General features: G+C 38.9%; 1 protein-coding gene across 5 annotated transcripts in view; it reads left to right on the top strand.

Annotated features, from left to right (window-relative positions):
* LOC104601580 (P-loop containing nucleoside triphosphate hydrolases superfamily protein) overlaps positions 1 to 15,937 on the top strand; it is a 53,052-nt gene that overhangs the window by 6,393 nt on the left and 30,722 nt on the right. For all 5 annotated transcript variants that reach the window (XR_016079269.1, XR_016079268.1, XR_016079270.1 and 2 more), the window contains exon 4: positions 459 to 541. Coding sequence is in view for 1 of the 5 variants with exons in the window: in XM_010264961.3 (XP_010263263.1) it covers positions 459 to 541 (83 nt within the window). In the remaining 4 variants the exon portion in view is untranslated. The remainder of the gene's footprint in view (positions 1 to 458; positions 542 to 15,937) is intronic.

Below are 15,937 nucleotides of genomic sequence, written 5' to 3' on the forward strand. Positions count from 1 at the left end.
AAGATAGGGCAACTTGTCATACTTGGTTGTAGCCTGCTTTACACCTGCTGATGTCAGTTGGTCATAATGAGTCTCTATATCAGCATTGAATGATCACAGGAATAGATGAAGATTGTTCTCGTACCAACTTGTAATACTTGGTTGAAGATTAAAACAGAAGGCACAAGGAGAAGATAGAAAAGGAGAGGCAAGAATTGCATGAATGGGGGAGAGGTAGGTCATACTACCACTCTCTCTTGTATTTGTATTAGTCAAAACAAAAGACAAAGAGAAAATGTTTATGCTACATATATAAATAGGAGAGTGGTACTCCTATCAAGAAATGGGAGACTAACAAAGTTCTCATATGCAAACATATTTGTTTAGTTAAAATCTTATCTACATACTTATTGTGTTCTTCATTTATTGGTTGTTTTTTAATTTTTTTTTTCTAAATTAGTATCTCTCCTTTCTCTTAGGGTGTTTATGCGCTTCTGTTCCTTAAAAGCAGAAGATCTCGTTCCATTGGTCTCCGTCTAGCTGGGTATATGGGCAAAATAAGGTATTTCTTGCCTGAACCTGTCATGGAAGTTTCATCAGGAGGAAATTTAAAGTGCTATTGAACTTTATGAGTAGAGTGATCAATATTGTAGTTGCAATGATGGTACTGCTTATGCTGTCTTACATGAATGATACAGGTTGTAATACTTTTACTATTTAAAGTATCTGGTTTATTTTGAATATCTGACTGATTTTTCCTGTTTTTAAGCTTCTTTTTATTATATTCGGGACCTGTGCAATGTACGAGCTTTGTCAAATGAAATTTTAGTAGGGGCCCCGTGACATTTCCAATTGAGACCAATACAATTCCAAGTCAAGCATTTTTTTTTGGATTATGTTTAGTTCGTCTAATCGCAATCCAAGCTACCCCCTGCAAGAGTGGCCAATTTTGTATGCTCTATTCTTCATTAATTTCAACTTATAATAATTTTCTACTAATCATTATTTTATTAATAAAAAGGCTATTACCTAATGCTGGTCCCAACTATTAGGGTCTTTGGAGGGGTGGGCTAGATATGGTCTTAATATTTGGTATTCTTTTGCACAAAGTGGCCGCTCTTGTACTTGAAGCTACATTCTCATGCTTGACAGCCTAGAATTTTACAATTACACCAAATAAATAGAATTAATTTTTTCATTTTATTAACTTTTATTAGTACCTATTAATTTTTAATGGAATTTAAATTAATAACAATAATTTTAAAAGTGATGGGTAGTCTGTTTTTTTGTTGATCAGCAACAATGTGATGGGTAGTCTGCTGCTGCGAAGAAACTAGATGTGTTGGCATTGCAAGCAAAGTGTGGGTTTCAGTTTCAAAATGAGTTGTAGATTCTAGATGTTTGAGGTCACCATTTATTATTTCTATACGAGTACAAGCTTGCAGGATAAGAAAGAAATAAAAGATGAGTTTTATCAAGGACAGTCTCTCATATTGTTTGAAATTGAAGAGATGTTACAAAGCACGTTTATAGATGCTAATGTATGGCACTGAAGGTTTAATGACTTTGTTCATTTTAAAAAATGAAAAATTTTAAAAAGAAAACCACAAAATAGATAAGTGCCAATGTGAACTTCTTTGTCTTAACATATAGATATAGATTATTACAGTGAAAAATAGGTATTTTGGTGGGGCATGAAGCTGGTTTTTAGCATTGAGAGTAGAGTTTCCTTCCCCCTAACATTTTAAATACCGTGCTAGAACCTTGCTATCACCTTTCTTCTTTACCTTAGTTGCTGATGTTTTTAGCAGATTGATTTCTAGAGCCAATAGGAGCGAGGAAATTAGGGGCTGGATTGTGGGTAGAAATAATGTTTCAGTCACACATCTTCAGTTTGTGGATGACAGCATAATCTTTTGTGAAGGGGAAGATCATAGAAGGGTGAATAATTTGAAGATGGTTCTAGAATAATCTTTTGGTAAGTTTTAAAGTGGATGCTGGTTCTAGAATGAAGTTTTGGGAGGATGTTTGGAGTGGGGTAGGGAAGTTGTGTGAAATTTGCCCAAGATTGTATAGGCTGGCTGATCATCAGGTCTCAGTAGCGCATTTCTATGAAGTTAGAGGTGATAAGGTGGTCTGGAGCCCTAGATTCAGAAGTCCACTTATTGATCAAGACAAGAGGTGGAGGAATGCATCTTTTTGCTGTACAAGTTAGAACAATGCAATATCTCTACAACCATTGAAGATGGACTGTGGTGGAAGGAGTGCAGACATGGAAAGTTCACAGTGAAGTCCTACATGGTCTCATCGAGGATGATGTAACCACTGATCACTTAGGTGGGACTTGGGGAACAGTTTTTGTTGATGAACAAGGAAAGTTTCTCTACAAAATTTGGTGTGATTTCCAAGTTGGGTGTGTGATTGCCTAAGGTTTTCATCTTATTTCCATCTCTTCTCTTCTTTCTCTGTTGTTTTCATGTTTGGGCTGCACATCTAAACCTAAGTTGGTTGCGAGAATAGTGCTGAATCACAAAGATCCTGCACCAGTTTGGTATCAGAGCAAGGACCAACACTATGACAACTTGTAGTGGGAAGAACTTTAGAGGGAGATTGACTGATAGGCAGTGGGGCGATTTCATTTACATGATCATGGAAAGGGTTGATGCATTGGAAGCTCAAGTCAAGGTGTTACAACAAGGTTCTCAACGACCATAAGTTAATGCTGCAAGTACCACTAGAGAGGCTTCTTCTAGTGCCCCAAGGAATGGCGGGGAACTTGTGGCCCAAGTCCAAGCCCCCGAGTAATGCAGCTGTACGGAAGGCCTGAACCACAGGCTCATGATCCACAAGATTATGGGTATGGCTCACCAAAAGAAGATGATTTTGGAAACTTTGACAGTGCTGCTTTGCAAGATAATGATGTAGATGCTTTCCTTGTGAATGTGGTGAGACAAATACTATGTTCCAAAGAAAGAGGAGGATTGGAGGCAAACCACTATTTTTTAAACATTGGTTAGGTGTGGAAATCAAGCTTAAAAGCTTATTATTGATGGTGGTAGCTGCATGAATGTGGTGTTTAAATCAACTGTTGAGTGCTTGAAGTTGCCAACGGAACCACATCCTCCCTCACCCATACAAAGTTACTTGGACGACTTTGGCTACATGATCGGGATGTATACCATTGTGGAAAGCTAAACACCTATTACATCATGTTTAATAACCAACAAGTTATTTTAAGGCCAATGTCAACAAAACAAATTAGGAATTATGGTGAAAAGATATCCAAGCATGCTGCTTAGTCGAAGAAGGCCTTACACATGATCACCAAGAAGGAGTTTTAGGTAGAGAGCAAAGAGAACAGGGGTCATCCATGCTGTAGTAGCCAAAGAAGTGTAGAAAACATCACCTGTACTACTAGTGGATGCACTTACAGAAGTACACAAGTTGTCAGATTTTTCAGATGTAGCACCAGAAGAACTTCCTAATGAATTGCCACCAATGCGCAACATTCAACATGCTTTTGATTTTGTTCCAGGTTCTCAACTTCCCAACTTGCTTGCATATCGCAAGAATCCAATAGAACATGCTAAACTTAAAAGGCAAATTGAAGAGTTGCTGTCTAAAGGTTTCATCTGAGAAAGCCTTAGTCCTTGTGCAGTTCCAGCACTTTTGACACCAAAGAAATATGGCTCTTGGCATATGTGTGTTGATAGTCGAGCCATTAATAAGATCACCATCAAGTATAGGTTCCCCTTTCCTAGACTTGTTGATATGCTTGACATGATGGATGTTGCAACAATCTTTTCCAAGATAGATCTTAAGAGTGGGTACCACCAGATTAGAATTCGGCCTAGTGACGAATGGAAGATAGCATTCAAAACCAAAGATGGCTTATATGAGTGGTTGGTCATGCCCTTTGGTCTCTCTAATGCACCTATCACTTATATGCAGGTTATGAATCAGGTACTCCAGCCCTTTATTGGTCATTTCCTTGTTGTTTACTTGGATGATATACTAGTATATAGCAAGGATAGTGGTACACTTTTTGCTCACGTTCAAGTTATGAGGGTTCTCTGTGAAGAGAAGCTCTATGTTAACTTGAAGAAGTGTTGTATTTCTTGACTTTGTTGTATCAACTGATGGTGTGAAGGCTGATCCTGACAAGATTAAGGCCATAGTTGATTGGCCTATACCTACCACAGTACATGAAGTTTGAAGTTTTTCATGGATTGGCTACATTTGTGGGTGTTTTATTCAAAGTTTCAGCACACTAATGGCACCCATAACTGATTTCATGAAGAAGGGCTAGTTCTTATGGTCTAAAGCAACAACCAAGGCGTTTGAAGAGATCAAAAAGAGACTGACAACAGCACCAATCCTTTGACTCCTAGACTTTTCAAGGGCCTTTGAAGTAACTTGTGATGCCTCTCATGTTGGGATTGGAAGAACTCTTAGCCAAGAGGGTCACCCAGTGGCTTTCTTTGGCGAGAAACTTAATGAGGCTAAGCAAAAAGACAACACCTATGACAAGGATTTCTGCGTTGGCGACATTGTCTTATTGGCGACACTATCTTAGTGTGAGCCTTGCATTATTGGCGACACTATCTTATTCCCAACGAATTTGTTCTCTTTTTTGACCATGGGGCTTTGAAGCACATTAATTCTCAAAAGAGGTTAATGAACGACATGCCAAATGGGTTGCATTCCTCCAAGAATACAAATTTGCAAGGTTGGAAAGGAGAATAAAGTAGCTGATGCACTTACCAAAGTGGTCTATATTCTCTCTACCATGGCTGTATGGGTGGTAGGCTCGGTGATTTAAAAGGCGTGCTTAGGCGCACAGGCGAGGCGCATTTTGGGGTATGCGCCTCGCCCAGGTCCTAGGTGCACCCCTTTCAAAAGGTCTGATGTGCCTTGCGCCTCAGCCCAGGCGTGCACCTTTTTAAAATTTTGCGCTTTTTGTTGTTTTTTTCGTCTAACAGCTGGGTTGGGGGCTCCGCCCCCGGACCCCCAACCATGCCCCTCGAGGCAAGCCCGAACAAGTCTATGTTAGGGTTTGGAATTCTTATTTCTAACAAAAAATAATGATTTCATAACTTTCATTGCCTTTTAAGAAGATATTTTATTTGCTAATGTTGTTCATTCATTCATTGCAATAAAATATCTTCTTAAAAGGCAATGAAAGTTATAAAATCATTATTTTTTTATGTGAGAAATAAGAATTTCAGACCCTAACATAGATTTGTTCAGGTTTGCCTCGAGGGGTGTGGTACAAAGGCGACTCATAGAATCAAGAATGCAATATGTTTTACATCACATTAGCTACTTGAAGCAGTGCAATTAAGGAGAAAAAGAGATTGTGGGTTTTACACTTTTACATGCTTGAAAATGCTTTATATGTTTGCTTTTATTTTTTAAATTTTCATTTGAATACGCTTTACATGTTATGTGTGTGTATTTGAATTTTAGATAATAAGTTTTTTAAAACAGTTATTTTAAAATTTAAGTGTATGTTTTTTATTAACATTATGTTTAATATTTATTGATTTTTTTACATTTTTAAAATTTTTTTGGCATTTTTTTGAATTTTCTGACTTTTATTTTGATTTTTTAGCTTTTTTTTTAGTAATTTTGCATCTTTCTTAAAAGGGCGCATGCCTCGCCTTGTGCCTTGCACCTCAGGCGCAAATTGGCCCTTGTGCTTTTTTTGCACCCTGCGCTTTTAAAACACTCAATAGGCTTTGATTTGCTCAAAAGAGACTACCCTACATGTCGAGATTTTAGCATTATCTATGCAGATCTGCAGTCAGGACAAGAAGCAACATACCAGAATTTTCATTACATGATGATTTTCTCTTAAAAGGGACTTATCTGTGCTACCCAATACCTCACTTAGGGAAGAGACAATTTGGGAACTTCATGTAGGGGGTGTAGCAGGTCATTTTGGAAGAGACAAAACCATTGCCATGGTTGAAATCATTCATATTGGCTAGGACTCAAAAGGGATGTAGCTAAGGTTATCAAGTATGTGTTTGGAACCGTGGGCGTTTTTTCATTCAACGTTTGTACTTTATTTGCTTGCAAAACCGAGAAAGGTAATAATTGCAATCATTTATGACAACTAGGCGCCACTAGGTACCACATCAGCATAACAGTGAAAAAATGCCTAACCGTTGGGGGAAGCTTTAAAAAATAACTTCCCCAAATGGTAGGCATGCACAGAAACTGAAGTCACCTTTTGCTATTCTCGATGCATATAAATGAGCATGAGAGGGGAAATGCTGAAGTGGTGTCTATGTGGCAGTGTTTATTGAAAAAATGCCCACGCTTCCAAACACACGCCAAGTAGTGTCATGTATGTCAGCTAGCAAAGGGAAGGAAATATAATGCTGGTTTGTACACTCCACTCCCTATTCCACATTCTCCTTGACAAGACCTTAGCATGGATTTTGTTCTAGGCCTCCCTAACACTCTACGAGGGCATGATTCCATCTATGTTGTGGTTGATTGCTTCTCCAAAATGGTTCATTTCATTCCTTGTAGCAAGACATTTGATGCTGTACACATTGCACAATTATTCTTTAAGGAAGTTGTGCATTTGCATGGCCTACCCAACACTATTGTTTCAGATAGAGATGCTAAATTTATGAGTTACTTTTGGAGGACTCTTTGGCGTATGTTGAATACTAAGTTGAAGTTCTCTTTAGCATTTCATTCTCAAACTGATGGGCAAACTGAAGTTGTGAATAGAAGCTTGGGAGATTTACTGTGTTGTTTGGTGAGTGATCATGTTACACAGTGGGATTTGCTGTTGCCTACAGTTGAATTTGCCTATAATAGCTTTGTGAATAGAAGTATAGGTTGCAGCCCCTTTGAGATAGTAATGGGAATTCAGCCCAAGAAGCCTATAAACCTAGTTCCTTTGCCATTAGAGGCAAGAGCAAGTGTTGATGCAGAAAATTTTGCTAACCACATCAAGTAGATCCATGATAAAAGTTAGGAGGAATATTGCAACCAGCAATAAAGCCTATAAGTCCCATGCTGACCTATGATGTGGGTTTATTGATTTTAATGAAGGGGACACGGTAATGGTACGAATCAGGAATGAACGTTTCCCTAATGGTGTTTATAAGAAGCTCCATTCAAGAAGCTTGGGTCCTTTTAAAATCAATAAGAAAATAAGCCCTATTGCTTATGTACTTGATTTTCCGGAGGATATGGATATGAGTAATGTGTTCAATGTGGAGGATTTAACGTTGTATCATGGTGATGCAACCAATATGGACCAACCAGTAGGCTGCTTACCACCAGCCCCCATTTTCAAGGAAGAGATTAAAGATGTTATTGATGATCAAATTGTTTCAATACAACATGGGGGATATCACAAGTTTCTTGTCAAATGGAAAGGTCATCCTCGTTCTGATTGCACTTGGATCACTACCAACGAGTTTGAACGCCTGAATTGTGATATGTGTGGGAGGTACTTTTCCTTTTACTCGGCGGGGCCTAATTTTTCCAAGCCAGGGAGAGATGATTGGGATCAACTTAAGGCATATCGAAAGAGAACCAAAGCTGCTCCTATGCTCATTTTGCATCATTATGAAGACGTGGGGCCCACATGGGAGCTGGGTTAGCAGTGGATCAACTTGGGAAGACCCTAGAGTCTTCTATCCACCTTAAGATGCTTATTTGTGTGGTTAAGTTTGCTGTTGGATAGGACTTATTTGGTTTTCTTACATTTCTAGACAAGAAGGGTATTTTTGTATTTTTGCATGTTTGGGGGGGTTATATTTGGGAACAGGTCTTAGCCTAGTAATTTCCCTTTGTTTGAATTCATGTTTGTAATTGTTTGGGGCAGGTTTAATCCAATCTAGCTTATTTTTAGAAGTAGCTTGTTGGGCAAGCTTACTTGGGGGTGGCAAGTTTCTTCCTTTGGAATCTTCTTCTTATTAAGCTTGTAAGGCTCATTTGGTGAACAGTTTTTGCTGATGAATAAAGAAAGTTTCTCTACAGAATTTGGTGTGATTTCCCTCACCCTTAAGTGTGATTGCGCTCACTCTTAAGTGTGATAGCCTAGGGTTTTCATCTTTTCTCTTCTCTTCTTTCTGTGTTAGTTCTTTGTTTGTGCTACACATCTAAACCTAAGTTGATTACAAGAATAGTGCTGAATCACAAAGATCCTGCATTAATTAGCTAAGCAAAGGGTATCAAGGAAACTGTTGTTTTGGGCTCAGCTCTAATTTGCACATTCTTTCTTGGGCAGTTGAAGGTGAAATTTAGAGAGGAAAGGATAGGTGGCTTTTAAGATCCTAGAGAGATGGTATGGTGGCTTTTAAGGAGCAAATGTGTTGATGTGGACTGATATCATCAAGGATAGGTGTAAGTAACTTTTCATGTTGTGAAAATTTGTCATGGCACCAAAGTGAAGCTATGTGGCACCTAGCTCCTAGTTGCCTAAGTGATTGATTTTGAAAATTAAAAACCCCTAAATCTTAAGCTAATTTATTATTTTGCATATCAACGAACAGTTATCTACACTAACATATAGCAATAATATTCAACAAATAACTATAAATTTCATATTAAAACATGGGTTTTCATTTTCATGAGAAGGTTGGCATTTAAATATATTTATTTTGGTGTTTCAAATAGGGGCCATTACTTGGTTTAATGCTAAGTCTCAGACTGTCAAGTCTGAGGACGAGGGTTTGAGTCTGGGAGCGACCACTTTGTGCAAAAAAATGACAAAGGTTAGGACTGTATCCAGTCAAGCCCTCCCAGATAGCTGGGGTCTTGACTATCAGACCATGACCTTCTCCTTACATCTCAAAATCCCTTCAATTCCTGACCTTACTGTGTTACCAAGGCTGCAATCATCAAAGTTCATCATAATAAATGGTGGGGTTGGCAGCTTCCAAGGGATTCTTGCTGTTGGCTTAGCAGTGGGTGAACTTATTGCAGAGTTCAAATGAAAGTAAAAGAGGTGCATCAACACATCGCTGAAAATGTAGGGATGATAGAAACACAATGGTAATCTCTGACAAGACATAACAGATTGTTTATAACTATCCGTTATGTCTGCCATCTCTGAAAGAATTGAAAAACAATGGAATATTCTTCAATTTCGGAGGCTTGAGGAAAGAAAACAACGGTTGATGAATCTGATTGAGGAGTTAGATGCAAAAGAAGAACAAGGTTTGTTTGGGGAAAGGGACAAGGAGCTTAGGTGGGAGTTGTGGAAAAGCTTGGAGGATGTCCTCTTCAAAGAAGAAATTAGTTGGAGACAGAAATCCAGACACAAGTGGGTAAAGGAGGGTGATAGAAACACAAATTTTTTTCATGCTATAGCCAACGACAGGAGGAAGAAGTACTTGATCTCTAAGCTAGTGATTAATGATGAAATATTGACTCAACAGGAGGAGGAGAGTAAAGAGGCCTTTGTGGACCATTTTAAATCAATCTTTAGACGACCTATGTCTAGTAGATTACAGATTGAGGGTTTGGAGTGGCCAAGACTCCCTGAAGAATCAAGGGTGTGGTTGGAGAGAAGCTTTGAATTGGAAGAAATAAGGGTAGCCATATTTTCAATTAATAGATCTAAAGCACCTGGTCCTGATGGATTTACGATGGCTTTTTATCAAAACTGCTGGGAGGTACTGAAGGAGGATATTCAAAAAATCTTTTCTGAATTCTTTGAAAGAGGGGTGATTATTCTAGGTCTAAACTCCACCTTCTTGGCTTTGATTCCAAAAAAGGGAGATGCTTGTCATCCCAAAGAGTCTAGACCCATTAGTTTGGTACATTGCCTCTATAAAATCATTGCTAAGGTGCTATCTCGAAGGATTAGAGAAGTGCTACCCTTAATAATTTCCCCAAATAAGGGTGCCTTTGTGAAGAATAGACAAATTGTGGATCAAATACTAATTGCAAATGAGAGTGTGGAAGATTTCAAAAGAAGTGGTAAGAAAGGGTTAGTGTGCAAATTGGACCTTGAAAAGGTTTATGACTTGGTGGGTTGGTCATTTCTATTGGAAGTTTTAGTCTTTTGGATTTGGGTAGAAGTGGTGCAAGTGGGTGAAAGGATGTATTAGGACTTGCCACTATTCCATTTTAGTGAATGGTAGGGTGGTGGACCATTTCCAGGCTACCAAGGGCATCAGACAAGGAGACCCCCTTTCTCCTTTCCTTTTTACCCTAGTTGTTGAAGTCCTAGGAACATTCATTGAGAGGGCAGACTCTAGAAACTTGGTGAAAGGTTGGAGGGTAGGGAGGAATAGGGTTCCAGTAACACATCTACAGTTTGCTGATGACAATTCTTTTCTGTGGTGGGGATGAGGTAAGTTGGGTGTGTAATCTAAAGCAAGTGATCAACGTATTTGAACAGGTGACTAATCTTAAAGTGAATTTAGACAAGAGCTATGTGATTGGCATTAATTTGAGTGAAAGTGAGGTGGAGGATAGAGCCCGAATTTTGGGTTGTGAGATTGTCCAATGGCCATTGATCTATTTGGGGCTTCCACTAGGGGATAACCCAAGTAAAAAGAGTTTCTGGAACTCGGTGATTGAGAGATTCATTAAGAGGTTAGCATCTTGGAAGAAAAATTACCTTTCCATGGGAGGCATAATAACTCTGATTAAGTCCACATTGACAAATCTGCCTATGTACGTTTTGTCGGTGTTTAAAATGCCTGAAGGAATATGTGGGATTTTGGAGAAGTTAATGAGAGATTTCTTATGGGAACGAGGATAGGAGAAAAAGGATCATAGGGTCAGGTGGGATATAGTTACCAAAACCAAAAATGATGGTTGCTTTAGGCAATGCAAAAAAAGAATGAATCTCTACTGGGGAAATGGCTTTGGAGATTGACTTTGGAAAGGGATAAATTATGGTCTCAAGTTGTCTTAAGTATTCATGGGCAAGCGGTGGATGGTTGGGACTTTGGAGTTTCAGCTAGGGCTACGAGAGCCTCTCCGTGGAAATCAATTCATGCCATACTTCCTTCTTTTGCTCCTCTAATCAGGTATGAATATGCTCTGGTAACCACGTGAAATTTTGGGATCATGTTTGGGTGGGAAGCACTCTGCTAAAAGAGCTCTTCCCTTGTATTCTTTATTATGTTTTAAAAATGAGCCAGATTCCACTTTTTTGACCACCTCTAATTCAACCATTGATTGGAATTTGGGTTTTAGAAGGACCCTTAAAGACCTAGAGTTGAAATTCATTGCTGACCTGCTAAAAATCCTTGAGGGGGTAGCTATTGAACCCTTTAGGAGGGATAGTAGGATTTGGGCTCCATCTCCCTTGGGTGTCTTCTCATGCTCCTCTTTCTTCAAAGTACTAGCTCATTCCCCACCTGTCTTTGGAATCCCTTTTCCAGTTTTGGAAGTTTGGGGTAGACCAATTCTTCCTAGAATTAGTGCATTTTGTTGTGAAGTTTTCCTTGAAAGTGTAACACTTGCGACTTACTTCAAAGAAAAAGGCCTAATTGGTGTTTATCCTCAAACTGGTGCATCCTTTGTAAGAAGAATGGTGAGACTTGTTATCACTTATTGGTTTCTTGCCCATTTGTTTCAGAAATCTGGTGTTGGTTTTTCTATCTTTTTGGTTCCCCCCCGCCCCCCCCCCCCCCCCCCAAAAAAAAAAAGTACAAAGCCTATTCCATTCTACCACTGTTAGGGGGCTGAAGAAGAGAGGGAAAATACTGTGGAGGTGTGTAAGAGCAGCTATATGTTGGACAGTCTGGAAGTGGAAAGAAGTGGCTTGGTCAGCTCCAAGAAAGAATGTATCTTACTCAGTTTGGTCCCCTCCAGCTTCAGGGTTCAATAAACTAAACTTTGATGGTTGCAGCGAAGGAAATCCAGGTCTGTCGGGTATAGGGGGAGCTTTCAGAGATGATGAAGGTCGAATTTTTGCATTGTATTCTGGTTCTACTGGATGGGGGAACTCTCTTAGAGCTGAAATATTGGTTGTTTTGGAGGGGTTAAAAAGAGCTCAAGAGTTAAATATCAGAAAATTGATAGTGGAAGGTGATTCTAAGTTGGCTATAAATTGGTTAATGAAGGATACTTCTAGTCTGTGGAAGTTTCTGAATGAAAAAAAGAAAATTAGACATCTCATACAAAATATGGAAGTCAAGTTTCAATGGACTAAGAGGTGCACCAATTCCTTGGAAGATTCATTGGCCAAACAAGGGGTGGGAAGGGTTAATTTTTTCTGGGCAACATTGTAATCTGAACTGCCTTCTTGGGAGGGTTAAGAGTTTTTACCCCTCCCTTTGTATCTTTTTTATTAATATCTATTAATTGAAGTCTTTGTTATCAATAAAAAAACTAGCAGGTGTGGTACATACATGTACATAGATATAGGGCCATTACCCGATGTTTCTCTTATTTGGGGTTTGGGAGGGGGTGGACTAGATACAAATCTTCAATTTGGTATTTTGTTTTTACACAGTGGCTGCTTTCAGACTTGAACCCATGTTTTTCACATTTATAAGCCTGAGATTTCTTCATTTCAGAACCAGTTGCCCTAGATAATAATCTTGAGCTTGTGAATAAACGAACACCCTTCCTAACTTTTCTCATGCTAATCCATCTATCAATTTGTTTGCCAATCTAGGGATCTATATGAAGTAGCTTTTCAACCTGGAGGCCAATGGTCTTGCTTCTCTAACAAGGATCCAAATGATGATCACCTTGCAAAGCTTTTAGTCTTGTAATACATATGGCATATATGTTATCGGACAATTTTTTTTGATCAGTAAGAAAACTTAAGAATTATATTAATTGATGAAATTGATTAGTACAACAGTAAGGGTCCAAGCACCCAATGGAGAAGGCGAGTCCCTACCAAAGTTTCAAATTACAATTGTGCCCAAAACAACTGTTGCCTATAGACCCCTTGTTTTGCTAGAGTATTAGCCATCTCATTTGCTGTCCTTACCTAGTTGAAAGTAATGTTCAGCTCATGTGAGAGGCTCTCTATTTCCCTGAACTCATGCCTATAGATCCATGGTACAAGATGCTTACTCTTAACTCCAAGAAATAACTAGTCTTGAATCTCCCTGTACTTGTATTGGAAATTTGCATGCTTAGCAAATCTTAATCCTTGCACTAACGGCATCAGTTCAGCCTTTAGTGAGTCTCCCAATCACAATGGTCCTGAAAACAAAGCGAGACTCTATCTGCACTATCTAAAGAGTCCTCCAATGCCTGCCATTCCTGAGCTTCCCATAGAATTCCCATCAAAATTTAATTTTACTTTATTTGCTGCTAGGGTGACCATTGCATAAAGACCTTATCCTTTTCTTTAGAGGAAAGTGCCACTTCAGTCCATGCCCTTAAAATATCATTCACTGAGAAATCTCGGAAGAGATTGTGTCTTTATCCAGTGTGTAGCTCTGATTTTTGTACCCTCAAAATTCTCCTCTTTCAATCTACTTTTCTCATTGAAGGTTCTTCCATTCCTTTTCCTTCCATTATAGTCCACACTACCACTACCTTAATTGCTTTCCACATAGTTTTCCCTCTCTTTTTTAGCAGTCTTAGAAAACTTGGATGGAAGAGGCTCACTACATCCTTTAGAGGATCCCACCTGCAACCAAAAAGAGAACAACAGAGGTCCCAAACACAAAGCACAAATGGTCTGGAAAGCACTAGAGTGCTGGTAAAAACAGCATTAGGAGTACAAGATCACACTCTAGTGTGTTCAGATCTCCTACCCAAAAGAACCCTACTCAAATTACATGGAGGAAGATAAACTTTCTTATCTTCCAATTGGAGCTTGAGCTCCCAAGAATAGAAAAATGAGAAAATTACACTTGTGCCCAAAACAATGACTCCCTTGACTCCTTGCTTAGCTAACCCATCAGCAAAAGAGTTAGCTGATCTTTTCACCCTGCTGATCTTAACTTCCATCTCTTGAACCAGCCACCTGAATTTCTTCCTCTCATTATTGTACATCCATAACCTGCTATCTTCTTTATTCAGCCGCCCTACCACCACCTCCGAGTCCCCTTCAATGATGAGTTTTCTTATATTCATCTCCTTAGCTCTTTGGGCTCCTTCCAAAACTGCAAAGATATCAGCCCTGAGAGAGTCATCCACTCCAATTGGGCCTGAAAACATGGCTGAAACAAACCCATTCTCATCCCTAAACACATCTCCAATCCCTGATTGTCCAGGATTCCCCCAGCTACTCCCATCAAAGTTTAGTTTTAAAAAACCGGCCGGAGGGGGGGGGTCCAAGACACACTCAATACTATTTTGGTCTGGGTACAATTAGCAATCTCACCCCACTTCCTCAACAAGTCATCCACTGTGAAGTCTGTAAACAACTTTGACGATTTCAACCACTGTACTACCCTTATATGGAACAGTTCTCTCAGTACTTCATTGCCTCTCTCTACTTCAGAGAAGATCTTGGAATTTCTTTCTTCCCACAGAGCCCAACATATTGCAGCCCTCAAACATCTCCACATGGGCCTTCCCCTTTTCAATCGACACCTAAAGAAAGCAGGGGGAAAAAGGCTTTGCAAATTTGATGGATGATTACATCTACACCCAAAGAGGGATAATGCCCACACCCAAATGGACTTAGCGATCTGGCAAGTCATCAATAGGTGAAAATCAGTCTCCCCATCCGCTTTACAGAGAACACACCTGTGAGGGGATAAACATGTCTTGGGTCTCTTCTTTTGGAGCATATCACCAGTATTGATTCTTTCCAGAAAAGCTTCCCAACAAAAACTACCAACTCTAGGGGGAATTGGTCTGCACCAAACCTCATTAACCGGGAAGGGAGGGGCAGCAGGACTAGGGGGCTGACTTAAGACTTTGAAAAAAAGAGGCACAAGAAAATGAGCCAGCGGGGGTGGGGTCTAGATTCTAGAATCCAACTTCTTAGGGTCCAAGAAAACATTATCAAGGATACCAAGGAGGCTTGATATACTATCCAAGTCTATATCTCTCCCTACGCACATATCATTACAGCCGCACATTGAGAACTTCTCCCATATCTGCATATTACCATTCGTGGGGAGATGTTCCCAATGTACATCTGTAGTGTTCTGTGGGTAGGAGATCCGGATTGCACTATAGTATCCTCTACAGGATGTAGTGAGCCTTTAGGAGCACAAGACCACACTCTATCGGTCAAATCAATGTCCTACGGAAAAGATTGGCTAAATAGATGTTCATGCTTTAAACAATTTCATTTAGAAAGCCTAGAGTTAAAAGTTCAGCCTATTTTATATGTTAATATATGTTTAATAATATATGGATAATGAATCTACAATTGTATTTCATATTTTTCGTGTAAAAATTAAATTGCCCAAATTTGTTTTAACATTTTTAAACTCCATGTTATGCTCATATTATTCCTCAATATTTATTTACTTTTTTTGTGTTTTTAAAAAGTATGATATGTTCTCTAAGACTAACTTTAAGAGTTCTCATCATAAATTGGTCCTAAGTAAAGCAATAGAAAATTTGACAAATTCTTATACCTCTTTGTCATCATAGAAGATGATTAAATCATCCACATATTGGAGATGGAACATAGGAACACCCTCCATCTGAAATCTATAATGTCTAATAAGTCTTACACTATCATCCTGAAAAATTAGGTATCTAAATATGTCAGATACCAACATGAACAAGAAATAGGATGATGGATCCCCTTGTCATTAAACTGTATTAATTAACTCTTTAATTGAATCTAATAAATGAACATATTTCTACTGATCAAAAAAATTGTTGCCTTGTTCTAATCTAGATGACAACTTCTTATCCTTTGTTTCCTAAATTTGTCTAACCTAGTGCAGTGTGTGTATGAAATATTGTTGAAAAAAATCCAAGTTTTCTATTTGCTTATCAAAAAAAAAAAATTGTTTGTTGAAGGTTTATGTTGTATTGGTAATTTAGTCAAGAGTGTCTAGGCTCTTGTGGGGTGATTGCC

This window comes from Nelumbo nucifera, chromosome 8 (genome assembly GCF_055504915.1).
Source record: "Nelumbo nucifera cultivar China Antique chromosome 8, China Antique-T2T, whole genome shotgun sequence".
Classification (NCBI taxonomy): Eukaryota; Viridiplantae; Streptophyta; class Magnoliopsida; order Proteales; family Nelumbonaceae; genus Nelumbo; species Nelumbo nucifera.